Source organism: Mobula hypostoma, chromosome 5 (assembly GCF_963921235.1).
Source record: "Mobula hypostoma chromosome 5, sMobHyp1.1, whole genome shotgun sequence".
NCBI classification, from domain to species: domain Eukaryota; kingdom Metazoa; phylum Chordata; class Chondrichthyes; order Myliobatiformes; family Myliobatidae; genus Mobula; species Mobula hypostoma.
In genome coordinates, this window is record NC_086101.1 from 33,464,580 (window position 1) to 33,490,202 (window position 25,623).

At 42.7% G+C, this 25,623-nt stretch overlaps 1 protein-coding gene across 6 annotated transcripts in view; it reads right to left on the reverse strand.

Moving 5' to 3' along the window:
* The window catches only part of LOC134346739 (rho guanine nucleotide exchange factor 7-like), an 82,713-nt gene that overhangs the window by 34,337 nt on the left and 22,753 nt on the right, over positions 1-25,623 (reverse strand). For all 6 annotated transcript variants that reach the window (XM_063048323.1, XM_063048321.1, XM_063048322.1 and 3 more), the window contains exons 5-14: positions 21,150-21,351; positions 17,890-17,978; positions 9,346-9,440; positions 7,650-7,745; positions 5,684-5,806; positions 5,175-5,313; positions 4,834-4,893; positions 3,241-3,384; positions 2,104-2,190; positions 629-707 (exon numbers count right to left, since the gene is read on the reverse strand). In XM_063048323.1, coding sequence (XP_062904393.1) covers positions 629-707; positions 2,104-2,190; positions 3,241-3,384; positions 4,834-4,893; positions 5,175-5,313; positions 5,684-5,806; positions 7,650-7,745; positions 9,346-9,440; positions 17,890-17,978; positions 21,150-21,351 — 1,114 coding nt within the window. The remainder of the gene's footprint in view (positions 1-628; positions 708-2,103; positions 2,191-3,240; positions 3,385-4,833; positions 4,894-5,174; positions 5,314-5,683; positions 5,807-7,649; positions 7,746-9,345; positions 9,441-17,889; positions 17,979-21,149; positions 21,352-25,623) is intronic.

The window sequence follows — 25,623 nt, forward strand, 5'->3', positions numbered from 1 at the left end:
TGTGTTTTTTAACCATCCAATATTTCACACACTTATTCCTTAACCGTAACATCAACATCTGTCTCTTTTCTGAAGACGGCTGCAAAGTATTCATTAAAAACCTTATTCTTCTCTGCATCCACACCAACTTGTATTTTTGATGACATTCTTAACGCTTCTTGCTGTACATCATAAAATATCTGCAAATTTCATCTATCAATCAATTCAACGAGGCCAAGATCATGTGGTCCCAAGTGGCCAATCCAAGGGTGGTAGCCCAACCTCAGATCCATTTCCCAGTGAAGCTCCATATCAGGTAACAATCTCTGAACTAGCTCAAAATTATTCCTGCAAGTCACAATTTTTTTTGTCAAACAACTTCTGAAATACAAATGTAACTTTTATTTGCAATTTAAAATGACAAGAATGCACTTAAAGCAAGAGTGTGTTAAAGTAAGAACTTGTTCATCCAGCTGGTTTCTCAGGGACTGGTCTCACTGGGACGGAGCAGAGTTGGTCCCACAGACCACTGCTCCCAGGCCATTGCTCATCACAACACCGATTCCAAAACTGAGCAGCACCAAATCCTAGCTGTGTCTGCAAAGGAAGGCAAGAGTAGAACAAAACATTCTGAGCAAAATTAACTCACCAGTAATTTCAAAGCTGTTCTTGTTCTCATCACTGTCCTCTAACTTTGTGACGGTTAATCCTGTTAATGGTAATTTCCCCTAATAACCAAGTAAAACAGATAAATTGATATTATACCTCACAAACATTAAAAGCATTCCACATATGATTAATTAGCTTGTTATTCTGAAGTATTTAATCACAACTACAAACTAATAGCAATAACCTGCAATAAACAGAGATACATCAACATAACAGACATATCATCCTTATAGTAAGGTATTCCATCATGCTCCATGGATATTGTCAGAAAGGCATTCATATATTCAAATGAAGTATGTCACCTTGTTGACTTGGTACAAATACTAAAGGCACATTTTAAGCCACAAGTTGCACAGCTAAAAGGTCGTTTACAACAAAAAGCAGAGTTTTATACATGCATGTTATCTTACTGGTGAAATGTTTGTACTAATTACCACAGAGGTCTGTGCCTGGTTTTTCATCTATAACCTCATCTATCAAAGATTGCCTATGATGAAGTAAGAAGAATTACAAGCCAAGTCAGACATGACAGAACTGAATAATCAAACTGCACGCTTGGTTCAATAACGAAACTGGCTGCAGCCAGGGGAATAAGCACAGTGAGGTTGAAATACAGATGACAATGACCATGAAACTTGTGGATTTTATATCAAAATGTTCACATTTACAGCTTGGAAACACCTCATTTACAAAGTGTCACTGGCATTTTGCTTCACACAAACTTCCCCAATCTGATTGCATCTCATACTAACAACCTATCCCCTACTCTTTTTGTCTCACGTTCAGCTCAAATCTCTGAGGGAGAGAATTGTACAGATTAAAGATTAGCTTCATTTGACAAATGTGCATCAAAACATCCAGTGAAATGCATCACTTACATTGAGAATGCACTGGGGGTAACCTTCAGTTATCGTCAAGCTTCAGGCACTAACAGCATGACCACAACTTACTAACCCTCACTTGCACGTCTTTGAAACATAGGAGGAAACCCACAGGGTCACGGGGACAGCATACAAACTCCTTACAGACAGCAATGGGAAGTGAACCCTGATCTTGCGGCTTGTACTGTAAAGTATCACAATAATCACAATGCTACCATGCTGCCTCACCAATCACAATGAGAATTTTACATTTATCACCCTCTGAGTGAGTTAATTACACTTCATTGAGAAAAAATATTGGATATTACTGGATTCAGGCACACTTATTCTAAGCATCAGCATAACTTCTATTGCCAGATAGCAAGCATTTCATCACACACACACCAGCTTCCCAACAGAGTTGACTTCTACTGATCCTGGCAGTAACAGAGCAAGGTGGTGATGGTAATCTTGGATATCAGTTCTATTCCTGCAGGAGAAGAGGACTTTTTTTTTGTTACACAAGTTTTACAGACCAAAGAGACTTTGCTGATTTTGCAAATAGCCGACTATAAAGCAAGTGAGATTCCCTCACCTGATAAATGAAACCACTCATCCTGGGACTGGCAGAGAGCATGAGAAGGACGTATGGAAACAGGAGAAAATACCTCTCACATTTCTCCTAAAAAGGAACATCAGTTAGGAGTAGTTAGTTGACAACTACTTCATTCTGCAGACACACAGAATGGAGGCTGATAGAGTGACAAATTATCGGGCAATCATTTTAACACAACAACTTCTGACATATTGACTACAATTGGTGGATCCCAGTAGGAACAGTGGAAACATATTTGTTCTAGTGGTGAAAGCTCATTTCCCTAACTCCTCAAACCAGCTCTACATCGTACTTCCCCAAACCTGCACATTCCCAGACTTTTTTTTTTAAGACATCCATTAGTCTTGCGAGACCATGGATCTGCGCCTGGAAAGTCTTCACTCTCCAGGGCGCAGGCCTGGGCAAGGTTGTATGGAAGACCAACAGTTGCTCATGCTGCAAGTCTCCCCTCTCCACAACACCAATGTTGTCCAAGGGAAGGGCATTAGGACCCATACAGCTTGGCACCAGTGTCGTCACAGAGCAATGTGTGATTAAGTGCCTTGCTCAAGGACACAACACGTTCCCTCGGCTGGGGCTTGAACTCACAACCTTCAGGTCGCTAGTCCAATGCCTTAACCACTTGGCCACGTGCCCACACATTCTCAGAATGCCGCAAGTAAAATATCACCTCCCAATCCCACAGTCTCAGAGCTCTCGAACCCTGCACAAAATCCAAGCGGGAAAGTGGAAGGGAAGAGTGAGGAATCTGATGAAAGCACCAATCAGAGGCAATGACAGCCAGCAGCAAACAGGGTTTATAAATTAACATTCAGATAATCACTCTTTTCACTTTGTTTCAGGAAACAGGAAATTCCCAGATTACTTCCTGATTTTATTCAGCAAATGATGCGGGATCAATAATTCAAAAACTATTTAATTAGAACAAAACACTGCACCGCAGGAAGGCCGACATGCAGCACCAAAGACATCGACGATGTCATTCAGTTCCTCCTCACCGGATACAGTGGGGTCAATCCCAAAAGGTGGGTGGGATGAGGGGCAGAGAACCTCACACTGAGAGAGACCGGGTCCAACAATCCGTGGCTGCCAGGATCAGGCCAGAAGGTCAGTTACCTCGTTACCGCTCTGTACCATGACCTGGGACATGTAAATGACGTTGCCCAGGGATCGAATATCTTCTCCCTCCCAACCATGGACTGTTTCTGTCAGGATCTGTAGTTCCAACTCCTTTCTCTTCCGGACTTCTTGACACTGAGACTATTGGAGAAAAAGAATTAAACTTTAGCTACTGGATGCACAGACCGATAGTATTCAAGAACAGAAATAATCCATCCAACAAAAGTGAAAACACCCCTCTCTGAAACCTCCCTCTTTGCCACTGTCACTCAGAACACACTGGCAGTCATCTGGTCCATATGCCAGCAGAGAGTATGTGGCCTGAACACAGCAATCACACTCAACCACCTGTCAGTGAATCACTCCATCTGCTCTCTCCTTCTCCTTGCTAGCAGACCTTCCCTAAGCTCGGGACAATAAATGTCTACTTGACGAGAAGCAGCTCACCCCACGCACTTGAGGTGTCCCAATTCCCCTATTTTGGGCTTGGGTATCAGCCATTTAGGTGCTTAACCAGTTTCCTAGGGAGCACTGCTCTATAAAGAGTGTACACAGTGAAAAAACATTGAGAGATCTAGGATGCTGAGTACCAGATTTATATAAAATTATTTAATAAAAGAAACAGTTAAGTTAAACAAATTAATCAGTGGAAGTCTAACTCCAAAATATCCAGTCACATAAAGAATAGCAATTATGACAGCAGCTATATTTCATTAGGAGTTTGAGGAGAGTTGGTATGTCGACAAAGACTCCAGCAAATTTCTACAGATGTACCATGGAATTTCTAACTGATTGCATCACCATCTGGTACGGAGGGGCCACTGCACAGGATCAGGAAAAGCTGCAGAGGGTTGTAAATTCAGTCAGCTCCATCAAGGGCACTAGCCTCCACGGCATCGAGAACATCTTCAAAAAGTGTTCCCTCAAAAAGGCAGCATCCATCATTAAGGACCCCCACCACCCAGGACAAGTCTTCTCATGCCTATGAGAAAGGACTACAGGAGCCCAAAGACACACACACACAACACTTCAGAAACAGCTCGCTCCCTCCTTCATCCAATTTCTGAAAGAACAATGAACCCATGTACACTGCCTTACAATTTTTGCTGTTATGTAATTTTCCTTATTGAAATTTATAATTTTTTTTTGGGTCGGCTGGTGGTGCAATGACATCGGCGCCAGACCCGGGAGGGTTCGAAACCAGTCGGGTCCACTCCCAAGTATATTTCCATCCGTGCCAAGTTGAGTGTTAAGATCGCAACTCAATCTCGTAAAATAAAAAAGGGGAAAATACTGTGAAAATGTCTGTGTGAGGAGTGGTGTGTCACACAGTCTCTCTCCCGCTCTGCACCTTGTAAAAGCCATGAAAAAGACATCACGGATGCACGCACAGACTCGCACACACGCAGGCACACGCCAAACAAAAAGAGAAATTTGTAATATTTTTAATGTATTGCCTTGCAGTGTTGCTGCAAAACAACAAATTTCACGACATATGCTAGTAATATTAAATCTGATTCTGACCCGGAATAATAGCAATACACTGCACAAACACTCACAACGAACATGCTGCAGCAACTTGCACCTTACCGAAAGACTTTTGAATGCAGTCATAGCTCTCTGAATGTCAGGCCAGTCTGGGTGGGATTCCTGTGGCAAAGGGTAAATGTACACATCACACATCTAGATTTGGTACTCAGGAAGCCTTTAAGAAATTCCTTCACCCATTCCATAACTCTGTGACCTTGTTTAGTTAATTGAGTTTGTCTACTGTGAAACAGCCAACTTTCAAAGTGCCAAACCTGTCAAAGGCCAGAGTCCAACCTGCACATCCACATCAACGAACCAGGGAGATGACATATTTCAAAATCACCCGATTTGGTTAACATGTTTACAGAACTAAGCACCATTAGCAATTAGGAATCACTTACCTCCATGTGACGCTCCAGTTCCTTCAGCAGAGTCGGGTATTTGTCCAATCTCATGAAAGGTTTGCTCAAGCTGGTGGTAAGCATGAGGATCCCAGGACTGGTTGCTCCTTTCATTTCCATAAACTCCCCCAGTTCCTCACTGAAGATAACAAAACAGCTCAGAAAATGACCCCCACTAACACTCCATGTTCTCTGACAGAGCTCAAACCAAAAAGACATTCTTTTACCTCATACTTGCCGTCAGCACGCGGCCCCCTTCACACACCTGCCATCGGCACAGCCCATAGACATGTGTGGCCTTCACACCTGGTTATCTTATACTGCCTTCACTCAATGTTTATACACACATCCTCTCATACACAACACCTGGTCCCACTGCATAGACACCTTCCCACATACCCATCAACGTTCCCCACTTATTGACACAACGTTGGGCAAGGCTCAGTGCTTGGAATTTCTGCTCCTTTGGAGACTTTATTCCTTTCATTGAAATGGGCCAAATCACATACCTGTGCTCTGTGAGGACATTCACAGCCCAGGGATGGTTGGCACAATATGCAAGGTACAGACTTTTCATCTGAGACATCAGGTTTGCGAAGCAGCCACCGACTTTCTGCTGGGATTCGGGTAACCTACAGACACGAAGCAATGAGGGAAATGAAAATCAAAAACTGCTGATTCCAGCAAACTAAAATAGAATAAAGACGCTGGAGTCTGACAGAGTTAATACTTCAGGCTGAACATCTTTCATCTTAGCCTTTTTAACCTGAAACATTAGCACCTTCTCTTTCCACAGCTGCTGCCTGACCTGCTGGGTTTTTGCACCACGTTTCTTAAGTTAGGGCACAAGGTAAGCTCTGAATCAGGTTGATATCACTGACATACGTCATGAAATTTGTCATTCTGGGGCAGCTGAAACGTGCAAAACAAAAAGTACAAGTTACAAAAATATATAAATAGCGTAAAAGATGAGTACCAAGGTTGCGTTCATGGTCTGCTCATAATAGGGGAATTAAGGGTCTTGGGGAAATGGCAGGTAGGTGGAGATGAGTCCATGGTCAGATCAGCCATGATCTTATTGAATGGCAGAGCAGGCTCAACAGGTCAGATGGCCGACTCCCACTCTTATTTCTTATGTTCTTATGCTATCTGATGGCAGAGGGGAAGAGCTGTTTATGCATCATAGAGTGTGGGCCTTCAGGCTCCCTGATGGTAGTAACAAGAGGGCATGTGCCAGGTGGTAAGAGTAATTAGTGATGGGTGACACCTTCTGAAGACACCACCTCTAGAGGATATCACCTCAATGGCAGGGAGGAGAGCTTACGTTTATTCACATAAATAATGTAAATATGACTAAGCAATTAACAGAAAATTTAAGGGATAGCCAATACACGTTTGGTTTGATTTTCATTCAGTCCCTGGTGGTGGGCCTCACATCAAATGTAGCACCCATAAGTGCACCTGGGAAAGTCTGACAAACTTTCTTTAGCTCCACGGCAGCCCAGTAGTAAAGGAGTTTTGGTCTGTTGACCCAACAACAATGAGGCAACAGCAACATTTCCCGGTCAGAATGATACACAATTAGAAAGGAACAGCCGACTTATGTATTGCATTCCCAGTCCATGAGGTTCTCTGAACTATCATCAATGTAAACACCGCAACAAAATGAGGATTTCGCTCACGCATGCCTTGACACCAATCCCTACATTCTCCTCAGTGTCAAACAGTTCAGGACTCAAAATATACAGTGCATCCCATGTGATTCTGCATAAAGATCAAGTAATGTGAGACTAGGAAGGAAACGTTAAGGCAGTAGCATGGAAAGAGGCATCACTGAGAAGGCATGCAAATGCACAGCTTGAGGAAACATTGCAGCAAAGGCCGCAACACGAGAGGAGGCTGGACTAAAAGCAGTATTGTGCTCTCTGTTGCTTAAAGAGATCCCAACAGTCCTTCCAGATGAGATACACAATTCTAGAGGCCTACTGGAAGAACAAGGTCTTCCCCGCAGTACGCTGGCTGAAATTTACCCCTCAGCGAAGGGTATCACCAGATGGCTGTTTATGAAACTTGCTTTGTGCAGGTGGCTGCCACATTTTTGACGATATAGTAACATCAATTAGCTACAATAACGTTGCTTCTGAAGCGATTAACTGGTTGAGGAACTCTTTGGAATGTCCGAAGGTTGTGAAATGCATCAGAGATCAGTTTGATCACAGGTCATAATGAGAGAGAGCACCAATTCCTCTGCCTGGTAAAGACCAGAGCCGCTCAGTGTCAGTTGGAACGCCGTGCTCAAGTAGCCAAGCCTTCTGTGAATCTCTGATTCCCAACAGGAGATGGGAAATGAGAACCAAGAGCAAGAGGAAAGTCACAGCGACCTGCTGACAGGGACAGATAAACCAGATTGCTCAACCTGTATGACATTAGCTACCTTCAGCTGGAACTAAAGATCATCCCTTCCCAGTTACTCACTTGGTACAATCTTCTAAAGACTGAACAAGACTCTGCTGGAAAGAGCAGATGTCCTCCAGATTTCCCATCAAGGATGTGACTTCAGCAACACTTAGCCTGTAGATGTAACACACAGGAATAGGTCAGCATTTTTGACAATCACAGACCCAACTAGTTCCATGCTAAACAGATTTTCAGGATATGGGGATGGTCCTGCCCACCAGTCATTACCTTTCAGCACCAGACTTCTGACAGATCAGCTCAAGACCATTAGCTTCCATCCCTAATGTTAATTTTATTAGATTCCAACAGCTTCAGACTGGTGAAGAACTCTCATCCACTCCACTATTATCTGCAGACACACTGCTGCTGTTTGCTCCAGCTTCCCTCCGTAAACATGTGCGAACCAGCATCAAGTCCCATTCACCATCATCCCTTACATATTGATTTACAAGACAATTTTCAAATTTCTTATCATTATACACTAAATTTTCAGTGGATCATACCCTTTCTACCTCTACCAACAACACCCCCTCCCCCAATCCACACACTATTCCAGTGATTATCTCTGTAATGAGACTGATCACTCTTCCTGGCTGTTTGCCTTTAACTACCATGTTCTGGAGCTTCCTCTGCATCAGTCTTTCATGTGGCTCATAAGAACTGGGAGCAGCAGGAAACGATTCAACTTCTTGTGCCTTTTCCACCATTCAACAAGATCATGGCTGACCACCTACCTCAAAGGCATTTTCCTGCACTATCCCTGTATCCTTTAATTCCCATAACATCCATGAACTTAACAAGTTTGGTTTTAAATCAACTTAATGACCAAGTTGCTACACAGGTAAAAATATATTTCAAATATTCACACCCTCAGAATTAAGAAATATTACCCTATCTCCATCCTAGAAGGTGTACCCCTTATTCTGAGCATGGTCCCTTGTCCTAGACTCTTTGGTCTGGGCAAACATTGTCTGTGTAATCAGTCTGTCAAACCCCTTTAAGAAATTTGATGATATCTGTTCTTTTTTCTTCCATACTATACAGAATAAAGTCCATGGACTCAATCCCTCCTCTCTAGAACCAATCAGTAAATACTCCCTCCATGGCAATGCTATCCTTTATTAGTTAAGAGTCCAGATTGTATATAATACTCTTGGTGTGATCTCACCAAGGCCCCATGTAATCGCTGCAACAATTTTACTCCTGTATCAAACTCTCTCATAATAAAGGATAATGTGCCCCTTGCCCTCGTCACCACCTATGTATCTACACGTTGGGCTTCAGTGCTTATGTAAGGACACCAGGTCCCCTTGAACATCAACACTTGCCTTTCTTTCACTGTTTAAGAAATACTCCGCTTTTTTGCTTTGTGGATTGCTTCACATTTTCCCCCACATAATGTTCTTGCCCACTCACTCAGCTTGTCAGTGTGACCTTTACACCCTCCTCTTCTCTCTCGACCCTACCCAGTTTGGCCCAGGCTCAAGCTCAAATTTTATGCAGGCTATTCTGAGCAGCAGGGAGCAATGTTCCCCATATTGAAGTCTATGATAAATAAAAGTTATGTGTGAAATACTCACCAACACAATGCCCTCCTGTTTTATTCTCCTAAAATTGTTTACTTCACTATTTGTACAAAGTGCTGAGTGTGGGAAACAAAACCCATTACAGCAGGCTAAAAAATATAACAGACAGACAAAGAAACTAATCTCACTTGTCGCTGGCTTGTAAAGGTCGCAGGAAAGTTGACAGAAGCATCGTTAGTTCCTCTGCATAATCACACTCTGTGTCAAGAATATTCTGCAGCACCTGCCCAGTAAACGACAAAAGACAGGACAATTCACAAAACCAATCACAGAACAGAGACAGTAAAGAACATCATGCTGGGACCTGGAGAAAATAAAGCCTAACTGCTGGAGGAACTCAGGGAGTCAGGCAGGTTTTGTTAAGAAGAGTTAGGCAATGTTTTGGGTCGAAACCCTACATCAGGATCTGACCTGCTGGATTTCTCCAGCAATTTTGTTTTCTCTTCCAGTCCCAGAACAATATTTGTTGGAATGACCTCGCTATTTCCCTTCTTGGAGAGGGAAGGAAGCAGCATTAGGAGTGGAGGCCACAGACTGTTTCACGGTTTTGACACCATGGAAACTGCAGCATCACAGATTTGGATACAATCACCAAACTTGGGTCACACAGCCAGGACACTGACTCAGTTCCTCAGAGGAGCGAAAAAACATAAGGACATTCTCCACCCCTCACCCAGTCTCCCAACTCAGAATCCACTGGCACTGTGGATATCCAATCACCTGTGACCATTGGCAACTGTACATTTTACTGCGACTGAAAGTGAAAACATATATTTTTAATCATTTATCTTATTATCTACATCAGAAAGACTGAGTGGGCATTGAAACAGGTCATCATCCACAATTCTCCACCTACCTTATTTCTCCTTTAGTTTCAATGATATTCACCTCAACCATTCCCTGTGGGAATGAACTACACACTTTCTATATATAGTTACTTCTCCTGTGTGCCCGATTAGATTTAATCCCTATCATTTTACATTTAAACTCCACCTGTGTCTCCCCAACAAATGGAAACACTTAATCTAGGAATCCTTTCAGTAAATTTTGAACAGCTCTCCCCGGTCACCTCTCAACCTTCTATTTCCTGGAGAGAAAAAAGAAACACCAGTCTCTTTTTCATAAACTTCTTGTTTGGCTAAAATCTCCATTCAGTCTATTTGTAATCCAACAGGGAGACGTTGGTGAAACAGCAGACAACATGGACCTGGGTCTCAGATGAAGCATACCAGTAAGCCCTTCCAGTCAAGACAGCACAGAGCTACAATTTCTGTCGAGGTCATAGCTCAGACTTAGTTGGTTACTTAAGTTCATTGCAATGCTTTTGGTGAGAGTGAGGTGAGCTAGGGGGTCAGATTAGGGCTACAGGGACAGGGACGTGGAGGAGCTGGAGGTCAGGCCAGAGTATATAGGCTTCCACTCTGCACTCGAAGGGGCAGAAAAGTAGACAGGTGACGAAAGACATCCGGAGTCCAAGCCTCCGACTGCACCTGAAAGCCAATAAAATGGTTGGGCGACAAAGGACATCCGTCCCGAGTCAGTGGGTCCTGGGATCAGATGTCCGTGCGACTGGGAGGAATGAGGTTCAGTGAGTCGGTGAGCCTTGAGTTCAATTGGAAGTCCGGAGGTTGAAGCCCAGTGCCTGAGGCATGGAGACTGGAGGCCTATCCGGGTGTGTGGGTGGGTGGGTGGGTGGGAGGGAGGAAAGGGGATTATTTTGCCCAACATTGTGGGCATCATATGTTGCCACCTTAGGTTGTGTTGGTTGTTAACACATCACTGTATGTTTTGATGGATATGTGTCAAATCTGACTAGTACAGAAGTATACAGCACTATTAATTGTGAAGAGGGCGAGATGAAACTTAAAGTTCCTTCATAGATGACTTCATAGACTAGCAAATTAAACCCAAGGTGATAAATTTTAGGAAAAAATAAACATATAGTAAAACATTACAGAGTGAAGAGGAAGAAATACTTAGTCTTTAGAGGAAAGACTGGTAAATAATCATTCGCACCTGTAGCACTTCACATCCAGAGCTTTATGAATGAAGATTAGATTAGATTCAACTTTATTGTCATTGTGCCAAGTACAGATACAAAGCAGTTAGTATCTGATCAGAAATGCAAAGAATAGTGTTATTTACAAAATAACTGCGAATAAAAAGTAAGTGCTACAGCACACAAATATAAAAGTACGGAGACAGTACAATATGGGTGCAATACTGCTTAGCACTGTGATGTGAGGTTCAGCAGGTTCACAGCCTCAGGGAAGAAGCTCTTCCTGCACCTGCTGGTGTGGAAGCGGAGGCTCCTGTAACGCCTACCGGATGAGAGGAGAGTAAAAAGTCCATGGTTAGGGTGAGATGTATCCTTGATAATACTGTCACTGAGTACCACATAAATGCAATCATCTCCACAAAAGACTGGACATGCTGCATGCGGAACAGGTTACCTGCCTTTGGAAGGATGCTTGGGATTAATTCTGGAGTGTCTATAGTCTTAGGACCAAGCTCTCTCTATTACAACAGAGTTAAGATGTGTTCCAGCAGAAGAATGACAGCTGTGTCCCTTTTTATGCTTATAAAATCCAACCGGTATGGTGTAGCAGTCTTTCCCGTGGAGTTGTAACCCAGTCACTGATCAGTGATAGGGACCGACTGCACTGATGGGTACAGGTCAGTACAGCTACTCCAAATCCAAATAGTGGGAGGAGAAGATGGTGGCGCGTCTGCGTGTGCGCAGCCCTCCGGTGAAAAATGATATCGTATCTGTTAAATAGGGGCCGTGGACAATTCTGATTTGACAGAGAATGGATGTGAAAGCACAGAGGAACATCTGGAGAAATTTCTGAAACGCCTGTTCACTGCTGTCAATACCGTGTGGTCGGGAATCTTTCAGAGGGTAGGCCTCAAAATCCCCAGCCTTGCCTGCTTTTGGCGACTGAGAAGGAGGTCGAATCGCTCGGACAGAGATGGCGCTCAGTACTCGGTGTCGGAGAGCTGATCAGAGCTCGAAGTTTTTGGATGACTCAGAGTCAGATTGTGGTCGGCATGGCAGGGAGAGTTTTTCTTCCTTCTCCTGTCTTGCGTAAGATGTGGGACATTTGAGAAACTTTGAACTTTACTGTGCTCATGGACTTCTTCATCAAGTTATGGTATTGTGCACTGTTGTAACTACAGGTGTTCCCCGCTTTTCGAACGTTCGCTTTACAAAGCCTCACTGTTACGAAAGACCTACATTAGTACCCTGTTTTCACTTTCAGAAGGTGTATTCACTGTTACGAAGAAAGGCAGCGCATGATAAAAAATCAGCACGCGAAAAAATCAGCGTGCGATAAAAGGCAGCACGCGCCCCGAACAGCCACTCTGCCCCAGATTCGAAACGGCATTGCTTAAACACGTTGCATTGAGCAAGATGAGTTCTAAGGTGTCAGAAAAGCCTGAAAGAGTAAGGGTGTTACACTTAGCGTAAAACTAGACATAATTAAGCGTTTCCACCGTGGTGAACGAAGCAAGGACAAAGTGAGTTTGGCTTGTGGATGTTGACGAAGATAATGTTGAAGAGGTTTTGGCATCCCATGACCAAGAACTGATAGATGAAGAGCTGATGCAACTGGAAGAGGAAAGGATAACAATCGAAATTGAATGCAGAAAGTGAAGCAACTGCGTGAGATTTTCGCTGCAATGATAAAGTACGACTTTAATTTTGAAAGGGTACGTAGGTTTGGGGGATACTTGCAGGATGGTTTGAGTGCTTAGAAACAACTGTATGATAGAAAAATGCGCAAGACTCAGCAGTCAAGCAAGCCTTCCACATCAGCCACAGCAGACGACGAACATCGACCTTCCACATCAAGGCAGGCAGTCATAGGAGAAGATGAGCTGCCTGCCCTGATCGACGATGGGATGACACCCCCGTGTCCCACCACCCCAACACCCGGACCCCAGACAGATACCGATTTGCGGAGAATGCAGCAGTAGCCGGGAGGCACACAGCACATCTTTTAAGAAAAAAGCCAAAATAAACATGCTAATTAATTAGCACGTGCCACCTAGCACGTAATTGTCGGCCCAGATCAGAAGCGATGCAATCGGCAATCGCCTCTGATCTGCGTGGACATTTACGTGCCAGGCAGCACCTAATTAATTAGCATGTTTATTTCGGTATTTTTCTTAAAGATGTGCTGGGTGCCTCCCGGCTACCGCTGCGTTCTTCACGGCAATGTATCAGGTCGGCGGCCCAGAGGGTGGGGGCCACTGCACCACCCAGCCTGCGACGACTCAGTCTAACACACTATCATCAGTGTACTCGGCGCTGTCTTCCTCATTCCGGTAAGTGATACTACACTGTACATACATTATTTCTACTTTATATAGGCTGAGTATTTTTACGTGTTATTTGGTAGATTTGGCAGCTTCATAGTTTAAAGGTTACTGGAGAGCACGTTTATGCCAACAGCGCTTGCGTGAGATTTTCTGCCGAGAGCGTTTACATGAGATTTTCGCTACGGAGATCTGTGCAGGCAATCATTGTAGAGAAGTATTTCTACTTTATTTAGGCTGTGTATTTATCATATCATTCCTGCTTTTACTATATGTTACTGTTATTTTAGGTTTTATGTGTTATTTGGCATGATTTGGTAGGTTATTTTTGGGTCTGCGAATGCTCACAAAATTTTCCCATATAAATAAATTGTAATTGCTTCTTCACTTTACGACATTCCGGCTTACGAACCGTTTCATAGGAACGCTCTACCTTCGGATGGCGGGGGAAACCTATATATGTTATAATTATGTGGTTTTGTCAGTTTTTTCAGTCTTGGTCTGTCCTGTGTTTTGTGATATCACACCGGAGGAAATAATGCATCATCTCTTAATGCATGCATTACTAAATGACAATAAAATAGAGGACTACGTGTCTTCATAATCTAAAAATCTCCCCATGTGCCAGTGTCCATTGTCTAGCAGTTTCGATACCGACCTTTGTTGGGAAATGAAGTGGGATCTTGTATCTGGAAGTGTGGGCTAATGACACTGGCATATGGGGAGGTCCATTGAGCACATCATCTATCATTCTGATAGTTGCAGGATATGACAGTAATTGAACTGTAACTAATCCAAATAATCAATCTCTGTTAACAAGCAAGTTACCAACAGGCTGAAGAGATATCCACAGGGAAACATTCCAGAAACTCCAGGTCTAAACTTACCTATTTCTCTGAGTCATTCAAGATGCCCACCCATAAACATGGCTTCAAACTCAGTTTGAACTAGGGACGAAGTGCTGATCACTTGGATTGATATAAACAAATAAACCCTACCTCCCCCACTACCACAATAAACCTGTGCTACTATAGCCGTATATTATTTCCATGAGCAAGACAGTACTGGTCTGCACAGACGTGCTGTACTGAACAGCCTCTGTATGCTGTGAGATCCATCTCTGATGACATTCGTTGTGGGGCTCCTTCGGCACCGCCACTCCCACTGTGTGGCGCCCCCTTTGCACTGCCCCTCCCACAGTACTGCCCCACTGTGCCGGTCTGAAGTCGTGTTCAAGCTTTCAGAATAGGGTTCGAGCCCAGAGTTCCTGTCTCTGAATGCAATCCAAGCAACAGCCACAACATGCTTCCCTTCTTGTGCAACGATTTCTAGCAGTTTATGTAAACCCATTCCCTTTGCTTTTTGCCACACTGAGAGGGGGTCATGCAGATCAGCATCAGGGCACCAGGGGCTCACAATGTCTCGGGGCATAGCATTATTGCTGGCTGCTGCAGGCACAGGGAACCAGAGTGCCCAGCCACTTGGTGTGGCAATCTATGGCCCAGCTGCTCTTGCCTGTGCCATTGTTCTTCAAGCTGTACACTGTGTCAATTATGCTTAACAGCTGTGTGCCCACTTGGGAGTTAGCTGAACAGGCCATCTTCAACATCACGAAAACCATCGCCATAGCAACCAGGTCACATTTATCACAGTAATCTGCTGACAGAACAAGCAGTGAAAAGCTCTCATTACCCTCCACAGACAAACCAAACAATGATCAACTGTCCTCTCAGTCCTCCCTTCAATTCCTCAATACAGGAATAATTCATTGAAAAATATCCTGGTCCAGCATCTCCCTTTTAGTGACCAACTTTACTATTTAGCTTCCTACAGCATTAAGAGCAGACGTTCCAAACCCAGCTGGAGAGGTGCTCTGAAAAGTCAGGTTCTCCCATAGGGTCTGGAGTGGTAATCCACAGCCTGCTGACAGTGACTTGGAAACCAACCAACAGCTCCATCACCTTCTACACCGAAAGTTTTCAATAAAATTGGAAATACACAAAAATAAACTTCATCAGTTTATTTCTGTAGATTATTTCATTTCACATTCCCAAAACCTACAATTGTTCCTCATTTTCTGTATAGTTACAATGACAAAATATACAGCTATATGAAATTAGTGGTTCTATCAAACAGTCCTCACCACTGGGGACCTTGCCTTTAAGCTGCCCAAGCTGACTTTCAAAGATTCTTGTCTTCTCCTTTAAAGCATTGCTTAAAACCTGTCTCAATGAGCTAATTTTTCATCAGTTGTCCCACTGATTCCTCCTGCAGCTGGGTTCATCTGAAGACACTGCACTGAAAAGCCTGAGGACAATTTATCATGCTAACTGAAAATGCAAGTTTTTGGCTATTATTTCATTATGCTGCTAAACGATTTTTTTTTAAGAATATGTTTTTGAAGCTCACAGCATTTGATGGACGTAGTCTTTTCTGCAGGAAAGGCAGATTGACAACCTTAATTATTTCAAAGCCAGGCATGTGAAGCGTGCTTTAATTCGACCCAGATGTAATTAACAAGATACTGATAGCTTTTATCAAGAAAACGTTGATGTATATGCAGTTTGCTAACAATACACTTCCTGTCTTCCAGCAAACAAATCAATTACGGTTTCTTTGTTTAAAGTTCAGGGAGTAAGGGTAGTGTTTTTGTGTTTCTCAGCTGCAAAATCAGGGCAGAAATAATAGCCTATATTACTGTAGATCCTTAAAAACCAGTCTTTTCATTCAAGCAGCATCTCATAATTAACATTAAAATATTCACTGTTTTATACATTGAATATTCCCAGCACAATGTCTTACAGCATCAGCTGGAAGACTGGGGTTAGATTCCCACTGCTGTCTGTAAGGAGTTTGTACCTTCTCCCTGCGACCATGTGGGTTTCCTCCGGGTGTTCCCCTTTCCTCCCACATTCCAAGGGCATACAATTACGATTGGTGAGTTGTGGATGTGCTCTGTTGGCACCAGAAGCATGGCGACACTTGCAGGTTGACCATCACTATCCTTACTGATTTGATTTGATACAAATGACATATTTCACTGCCTGTTCCAATGTACACGTGATAAATAAAGCTAATCTTTAAATTAAAACTGTTTACATTCCGTTTTCATCTCCTCCAGTTCCTTATTTCACCAAACTTTTATTTTGCCACTTTTGCTAGGCTTATTCTATATTAATAACCATCCAGAGATTGAAATTTCTTTTCATGGAACTCTATTCCACAGACTATTACAAGTTTTTTTTTAAAGTTCTTACATTCTCTAACAGCTATCAAAATTTTAAACCATCAATGAAACATTTACTTTTCTGCACTTCTTGCTGTCAGATCATATATGCTTTCTGCCTTTTTGTTAAACTAAATGAAACATTTTTCAGTTAATATTTCAGAAAGTGTGGTATCTTTAATAATTCATTGCCTTTCAGAGCCTTCCAACACATCTTGTATAAGACTATTTTGTCTTCCAATCTCCCTCCATCCCTTTGCACTCAAAAATTTTAGGGCACTTCAGTCAGTCAAAAAAGATTTCTCCATCATCTCTAAGAGTTTTCAAGTCAAGCCAATTAAAAACTGAAATTTCCTAATTTCTCTTTGTCTGATTCTTTGAATACATCATCTCACCATAAGCCTTGTTCCTGTTAGCTTACTGGTAGGTTTTCTGAACTGAGCACAGCAAACTTACAGGTAGGTTCACAGAAGGTAATCTCCAAACACACACAGTGTTTAACTCAAACCATCAGAATAATCTTAAAGCAACAGGTGACTTCCTGCCGGTAAGGCAATGATGTTACCTGTCCAAGTGGATCTCCAGCCCATACCAGAAGTTCTGGGAGACCAGTGCTGCGACTAACTGACCTTGCAGTACTTGTCAGGCTCTTGGGTAGGTCAGAGCTAACACTTTGCAGCCTGACATGAATCACAGGGCTGGGCATTACACTAATTATGTAATAGTTCATATAAAAAGCTTACGAAAGTCAAACGAATAAAATTGCCTTCAAAAGCAGAAATTAATTTTAAATCATATTCCCAAGTATTTGCCCAAATTAATCAGGCAAATTCCTTGCCGGCTGCCTAACCAACTCATTTTGCTTGGCTCCTTTCCAATTAAAAATTACCACAAGGACATGACAGGAGTCCTAGGATCCTGTTGACTCAGTGTTTTGCAAATTCAGCCACTGTACAGGTACGATGCCAGAGAAGCCTATACACAATTCAATTTTGTCCACCAAGCTGAAACACAACATGAGCTTTTAAAACGTCTCACTTTAGGAATGTGTTAAAATAGCAAAATTATTTTGCAGGAAGCTTCAGTTAAATCCAACTCAACATAAAAAGCAAGTCTCACTCACCACATTGTAGTAGCTTTTACTAACAGGAGGAGTTTCAAATCCTTTGGGTGAACTTTTCAAAGTTGCTGACTTTGGAGAGGCTGGTTTTTCTGCGGAATGAACCAATTGTCAAGTGTTTAAATCACGAAATTCTTCATCGTGATCATCACACAACATCAATAGATGTCTGGAAAATAAACTCCCTAAATTAAGGCATTATTATTTAAAAACAATAACAACAAATATTAGCATAAATGGCAAGTTGGAGATGAATCATTCTTGTGAAGACCATTGCAGAAATCAGAGCATCAGTACTGGGATGAGGGTGAAGAGGAGCAAGGAAGGAGTGGGACAGGCATTGTAGGGTGACAGAAACACTCTCACCTCACCACGTTCATAGCTATACAGGCCTCATCCCAAGGAGGCCCTTAATTTTTTTCTAGGGAAGATGAGCTTGTAGCTAAAGAGACCATTGCTTCAGGACATCACAGAATACATCCAATGAATTACTACTGTGTGCGTAAACACACCATAAAACTGTCTCGCAATATATTCCCACAGAAAGCAAAGATGATAAATGTCCTTTAATCTGATCTTTGCATTCACCTTTGTAAGAACAGGGAACAGAGTTCAGATTGTCTTCAAATATCGACAAACACGAGCCAGCATCTCCCAGTACTGCCTGCAAACACTTGTGATAATGGTATGATCTCGGCAACTCTTCCCACAGCAGGTGTTGCAGTTACAGCCTGGACTGAAGAGCCTCTGTTAGTACAGCTAATTGTACAATGTGAAAAAAAACAGCAAACCAGCTTTGCTGCAGACCCCTACACTATCCAAACTACTGGATGCTGAGTGGACCCACACTTAGCATATTGGCTGTGACCTTCTGACTGAAATCTAATCTCCACTAATTTGTCAATAAAATCCAGAATCTTAATTGCTTTGCTCACTGCTGTCTGCAGAATCGAGAGTCAAGGACAGAGTAAGCAGTTACTCATTGGCAGAAGAAACAAAACTTGGACAGAACTGAGAAAGTGAGATTAGCTTTAGGTTGGAGAGAGGGTGGGGAAGGATGGGAGAGGACAATGGGGAACATCTGAGTGGCTGAGGTTAGGTTTGCCGTGGTAACAAGCTGTTGAAGATGACATCTGGTTCAAAAAGGGTAGGGTGGAGATTGGGGGAAGGGGAAGATAACAAATGGACACAAAACCTGTGAATGTTCAGCTGCCTGGCAGAAATTGGGTTGAGCGTGATGGAAATTGCAAAGGAAATCTGTTGAATATAGAGACTAATCATAGAGGCAGTTCATTCTTACTCTGCCCAGCAGGAGGGGTAGAAGGCAAGGACCAGCACAGAGGGATCTTGGGATGGGATCCAAGTCCTAAAAGTGGCAACACAAGCAGACAGATCAGTAAAAGCATGCTTGCCCTCATTGTCAGGCCACAGTCTACAAGAATCAAGAAGTCATACTGCAGTTGTACTGAACTTTGGTTAGGCTGCACTTGTGTCAAGATCTGGTTGCTCATTGCAAAAACGATGTCAAGGTTTTGGAGAGACTTCGGAAGAGGTTTACCAGGATGCAGCCTTGGATAAAAAGAGATTCGATAAACTTGAGTTGTTTCCTCTGGAACGGAGGAAGAATGGAGACATGATAGATACTTATAAAATTATTGATTGGTATTAGATAGGTTAAAGAACATCTTTTCCCCAGGTAGAAAAGTTGAATACTAGAGGACTAGAGGGCATAGCTTTAATGTGAGAGGGGTAAAGCAAGTGTGTGTGCATGTCTTCTTAAACCACCTTATGCACCTGTGTTGCCACTTTCATGGAATTATTGACTTAAATCTCCAAGACCCCTCTGCTTATCAACATTCCAAAGTCCCCTAATAATTAGTGTACATGTCCTACCCTTGTTTGACTTCACCACACATTTCATCTGAAGAAAGTGAGTGGAGATGATGGAGAAGTTGCAGAATATGGCAAGAACACCTTCAGGAGGGAATCCAAACACAGACTGGATGACCACTATGTGGCACACCAATGTCCAGTCACAGGCCCCCCAAGCTTTCACTGTCTTCCACTTTAATTCTCCACTCTACTAGTCACCTGTGTGTTCTAATATACCACTATACTAGTATACTACTGCAAGATTGGAGAACATAATCCCACCTGCAGTCTTCCACTCAATACTGAATTTAATCACTTCCAAGAATGCACTTGTGCTGTGAGTTCTGCTGTAGCTTATCCACTTGTAATACTGACTCAGCTTTTCTCTCTGTTACCACGTCCAGCCCAGCGTTTCCTGCAGCTCTGCATTTCATGGTACTTAGATGGCCGTTGATTCTACTCTCTCTCCAATATCCCTTGCTAACCAGAAATTGGCATCAACATCATTGTCAATTCTGACCTCACCCTATCAGAGATAAATTCCTTTATCCTATCCATCCATCTCCACCCTCACCTCATCTTAAAATTATTATTCCAGTCCTCACAAATGGTCATCAGGTTGAGATAACCATTTCCCTCTCCATGGATGCTAACTGACCTGCATGCTCAACTATTCTGTCTCTGCTCATGCTTCCAGCACCTGCAGTGCTTTAGAATTGTTGGGATTTAGATTTGGTACCCCCTTGCTGCTCAAAGTTAGGGGAACCAGTTCCGATGTAACAAGACAGTAATGTGGGTGAATTCACTGGTGGAAAATTCATTCCACCACGGGAGGAGGACCTCTTTGGTACACAATTGCTCCATAAAGCAGTACTACAAATATTTTAGAGATTAAAAAATAATATCCTTCCCATGTGGGCATCAGTGGAAAGGCCAATACTACATATGCCTCCTTAACTGTCTCTGGAGGTGAACCAACTTCTGGAACTGTGTAAGCTACTGACGGAGCAACTTACACATGTGACTCTCAGCAGCGCTCAAATATGGCTAGGAAGTTGTATCAAACTACTGCCAGATGAGCCAGCACATCAAAGCTGACAAAGGTATCTTGAACTACCATAATTCTATGTGCTCTTTTATGTAATAATGGCATTAAAAACACTGTTTCAACAAGCACTATTAATCATCACTTTATGACTGTATGGACATTCACAATGAAATGCTTAGCTATGCAGAAGTTTGCTTTGAACAAAGTAATTCCAAGATCAGGCCTGAAGCTGTAAAATTCTGTAGTCTCTGTCCCAACTCTGTCACAAATTTATTCCACAAGTGATACGCCTTCCATTATCTTTTGAGCTATCTATCTAATACAAATACTTTTTTCAACTTACCACTCAATTTGATTTCTCTCACATAGTTGCTGGGAAACCACCCATTTTTCCCATTGAGTGTTCCTTCCCACCAGCCCCCTTCCTCGATTCTGGTCACATGGATGACATCGCCCTTGTTAAAGCAGAGTTCATCCTCATTGGTCTGATAGAAATTGAATTTTGCTTTCACCACCATATGATGTTTGCTGTTATCTGACATGTCCTTCCAAAAAAAAGAAATAATTTCCATCAACATTCACTCTTTCACTGAGATATTTGCAATAAAAGTTGAAATAGAAATCTTTATAAACAAATGGTGTGCACTGTGGCCAATTCTGCTGACAAGGTATAGGAGAAGGTGCAGTGATTTACTGCTCTCAGTATGAAGAGAAGCATGATTGTTCTTCAAGCAGATTTAATAATGATTCAGAGAATGAAGAACTTGATAGAGTAGGCATTTTCATTCACAGAACGGTCATTGGCCAAAGATGCACAATTGATAACTGTCCTGTATTAATGGGTTTTGAAAATCTGGCCAATACCGATTGAAAGAGAAGCACAAAAAGTTCCAGATTGGCACTTTCTGGAGAAATTTGGCAAAGGAATTAGTATACCAAATCTTATTTTCTGTAATTTATCGTTTTCAGATCCTCACAAATGAGAATCTACACCACAGGAAGGGGTAGAGATGGATACAATTACAACCTTTAAATGACAGTTAGAGAAGTACATAGATAGGAAGGTTTTAGGGGGATATGTGCCAAACACAGGCAGCCAACTTGGTAAGGATGAACAAGTTGGGCTGAAGGATCTGTTCTTCTGCCAGCTAACTCCTTGAATCTTGGCCGTGCACCTGGGACAACCACTATTCCATCAAAATAGCACCTGCCTTCACCACGCTGTCCTTTTGAGTTCCTTGCTTTGTGGGTCTTGGTGCCCTTTCTGCTGCTCTGTGGCCTCCACAGTTGAAGGCTCTGAGCCAAATCCTTCGTGGACACTAAGGTCTTCAAAAACTCTTCTCAACTTAAGGAAACAAACTATCCAGACACAAGAAAAAAGGGTAGTGAGATTGTGGACCATATGCAGATTACAGAAGAGGATGTGGTTGCCGTCTTTAGGCGAATTAGGATGGAAAATTCTCCAGAGGCTAACAGGATATCCCCTCAGAACTTGAAGCGGTAAGTGCAGGAATTGCAGGGCCCCTGGCAGAGAAACTTAAAATGTCCTTAGCCATGGATGAGGTGCTGAGGGATAGCTAATCTGCTTCACTGTTTAAAGTGGCTCTAAGAATAATTTATAATAATTTATAGGCCAATAAGCGCAATGTTAGTCATGGGTAAACTACTGGAAGATATACCAAGGGACAGGATATATCACTGTTTGTAGAAATAGGACCCAATTAGGGATAGATAACGTAGCTTTTGCATGGCAGGTCACGTCTAACCAATCTTATAGTGTCACAGAATCATTTAAAATCATGACTAGGTTAATATCCCGATATTAATATCATGACTAATTTGTTGTTTTGCGGCAACAGTACATTGGAATACGTTATAAACTGGGTTCAGTGGGTGAAGGCGGGAGGACAAGATGGCAGCGCGACGCAGCTCTCCGGTGAAATGATATCGTATCTGTTAAATAGGGGCCGTGGACAATTCTGATTTGACGGAGACAGACGTGAAAGCACAGAGGAACATCTGGAGAAATTTCTGAAATGCCGGTTTGCTGCCACTGTTACTGCGCGATCGAGAATCTTCCGGAGGGAAGGCCCCAAAATCCCCGGCTTTGCCTGCTGCTGGCGACCGAAGCTGAAGCCGAACCGTTCAGCAGAGATGGTGCTCGATACTCGGTGTCGGAGGGCTGATCGGAGCTTGAAGTTTTCGGATGACTCAGAGTCGGACTGTGGTCGGGCATGGCAGGGAGAGTTTTCTTCCTTCTCCCGTCTGCATGAGATGTGGGACATTCGAGAGACTTTGAACTTTTTTTACTGTGCCATGGCTTGTTCTTCATCAAGTTATGGTATTGTTGCACTGTTGTAACTATATGTTATAATTATGTGGTCTTGTTAGTTTTTCAGTCTTGGTCTGTCCTGTGTTTCTGTGATATCACACCAGAGGAATATTGTATCATTTCTTAATGCATGCATTACTAAATGACAATAAAAGAGGACTGCGTGTCCTCATAATCTAATCTAATCTAAAACTATAAATTACTACAAACTTATATAAAAATTTAGTAGGGCAAACAAAGAAAGAAAATAGTAAGGTCATCTATGTGGATTCATTGCTTGTTCAGAAATCCGATGGTGAAGGGAAGAAGCTGTTCCTGAAACGTTAAGAGTGTGTCTTCAGGCTCCAGTACCTAGTCCTTGAAAGAGTTACTATTTTAAAAAAATGTCAACCTGTTTATAAGACCATAAGACTTGGGAGCAGAATTAGACCTTTCAACTCACTGAGTCTGCTTCGCCATTTGAGCATGGCTGATTTATTTTCCCTCTCTACCAAGAAAATTAGAAGTAAGGTAGTGGACATTATTTACATGAACTTTAGCAAGGCCTTTGACAAAGTCCCACATGGTACGCTGCCAAAGGGATTCGGCCTGAAACATCAAATGTTTACTCTTTTCCAGAGATGCTGTCTGGCCTGCTGAGTTCCTCCAGCATTTTGTGTGTGTTGCTTGGAGTTCCAGCATCTGCAGATTTTCTCTTGTTTATGACACGGGAGGCTGGTTCAGAAGGTGAAGTCACTTGGCATTCAGTATGAAATACTTAATTGGATTCAACACTGGCTTAGTGAGAGAAGCCTCTCTGACTAGTGGTGAGCCACAGGGATCGGTGCTGGGTCCGTTGTTATTATATACTGTTTTAATTATTTAGCTGATAATCTGGTAAACTGGATTAGTACCTTTGCAGATAACACTATGATTAGGGGCATAATAGACAGTGAGGAAGGCGATCAAAGCTTGCAAAGTGATCTGGACCAGCAGGATTCATGGGCTGAAAAATGACATATGGAATTAATGTCAGGCTTGCCCTGAATGTGTGTGATACACAAAAGGACCTGGAAATGGGGTAGTGGACATATAATTTGTCCATCTGTGCTGATCACCCCATCCTTGGCTAAGCTGTTCCACCGTGAACACGATCTGTTATGAGTCAACATGATGCTTTCAGATCAAGTCATGCATAGCACATACCTCCGCCACACTGCTCAGGTATGTTTCTGGGGTACAGGGACTAGCTAGCCTTGTGCCTGTTCTATGTACTTGACATATGATTTTTTTTTGTGTTCTATCGCTGAGCAGTAGTGAACCATCTGATTGGCCTATCAGAGTTCTCTTTGGGAACTAGTTGACTTGATCAGCATTTCTGATCTGGCTATTGTTCACAATTGCACTTAATAAAAAAAAAAATCCAGATCCATAATTCCTTGAAAGTAGAATTGCCAGCAGACAGGGCAGTAAAGAGAGATTTTGCCATATTAACTTCATAATTCAAAGCATTAAGTACAGAAGTTGGGATGTTATATTGAAGTTGCATAAGACAATGGTAAGACCACATTTAGAGTATTGTATTCCATTCTGATCTGATCACCTATCTTCAGGAAAGATATTAATAAGCTTAAAAAAGTGTAGAGAAATTTTACATAGATGTTACAAGGACTTGAGGACCTGAGTGAGAGGGAAAGGTTGAATAGGTTGGGACTGGAGGTGCAGGAGAATAAGGGGAGATCTTATAGAGGCATACAAAATTGAGAAGTATAACATGCAGGCTTTTCCCCCTTAGATTGGCTGAGACTAGAACTAGAGGTCGTAGGTTAAGGATAAAAGGTGAAATTTAATTGAAATCTGAGGGGGAGCTTCCTTCCTCAGAGTGGTGCAAGTGTGGAATGAGCTGCCAGTTGTAACATTTAAGAGAAATTGGATAGGTACATGGATGAGAAAGTTATGGAGGGCTGTGGTCCAGGTGGAACTAGACTGAAAACCAGGCCAGCAGACTAGATGGCCCAAAAGGCCTGCTTCTGTCCTGTAATGCTGCTATTACTCTCTAAAACAAAGCTCTTTACCTCAGTGGAGCTCTGCCCAAGCATGTGTGGGAATACAACTGCAGTCTGTCAAACAGAATTCCTGCTGGCACATGGAGGTCTTCCCAAGAAGCAACAGTGGTACTGTACAAAGCAGGAATCCCATCACAAGACGCCAACCCCTGGGACCACAGCCTGCACTCAGTGACATCAGGGAAGCTATCTCCCACTGGAGATCTGAGCAAGCACACCAGCAGCTCTACTGCATTAGGAGTTTGAGATTTGGTATGTTACTAGAGACTCTGACAAATTTCTATAGAAGTGCAGTGGAGAGCATTCTGACTCCTTGCCTGGTATGGAGGCTCCAATGCTGCAGAATTTGCCAGCTCCATGTGAGCACAAGCCTCTCCAACCTCCGACATCTCCAAGAGGCAGTGCCTCAAGTGTTATCATTAAGGACACTCACCATCCAA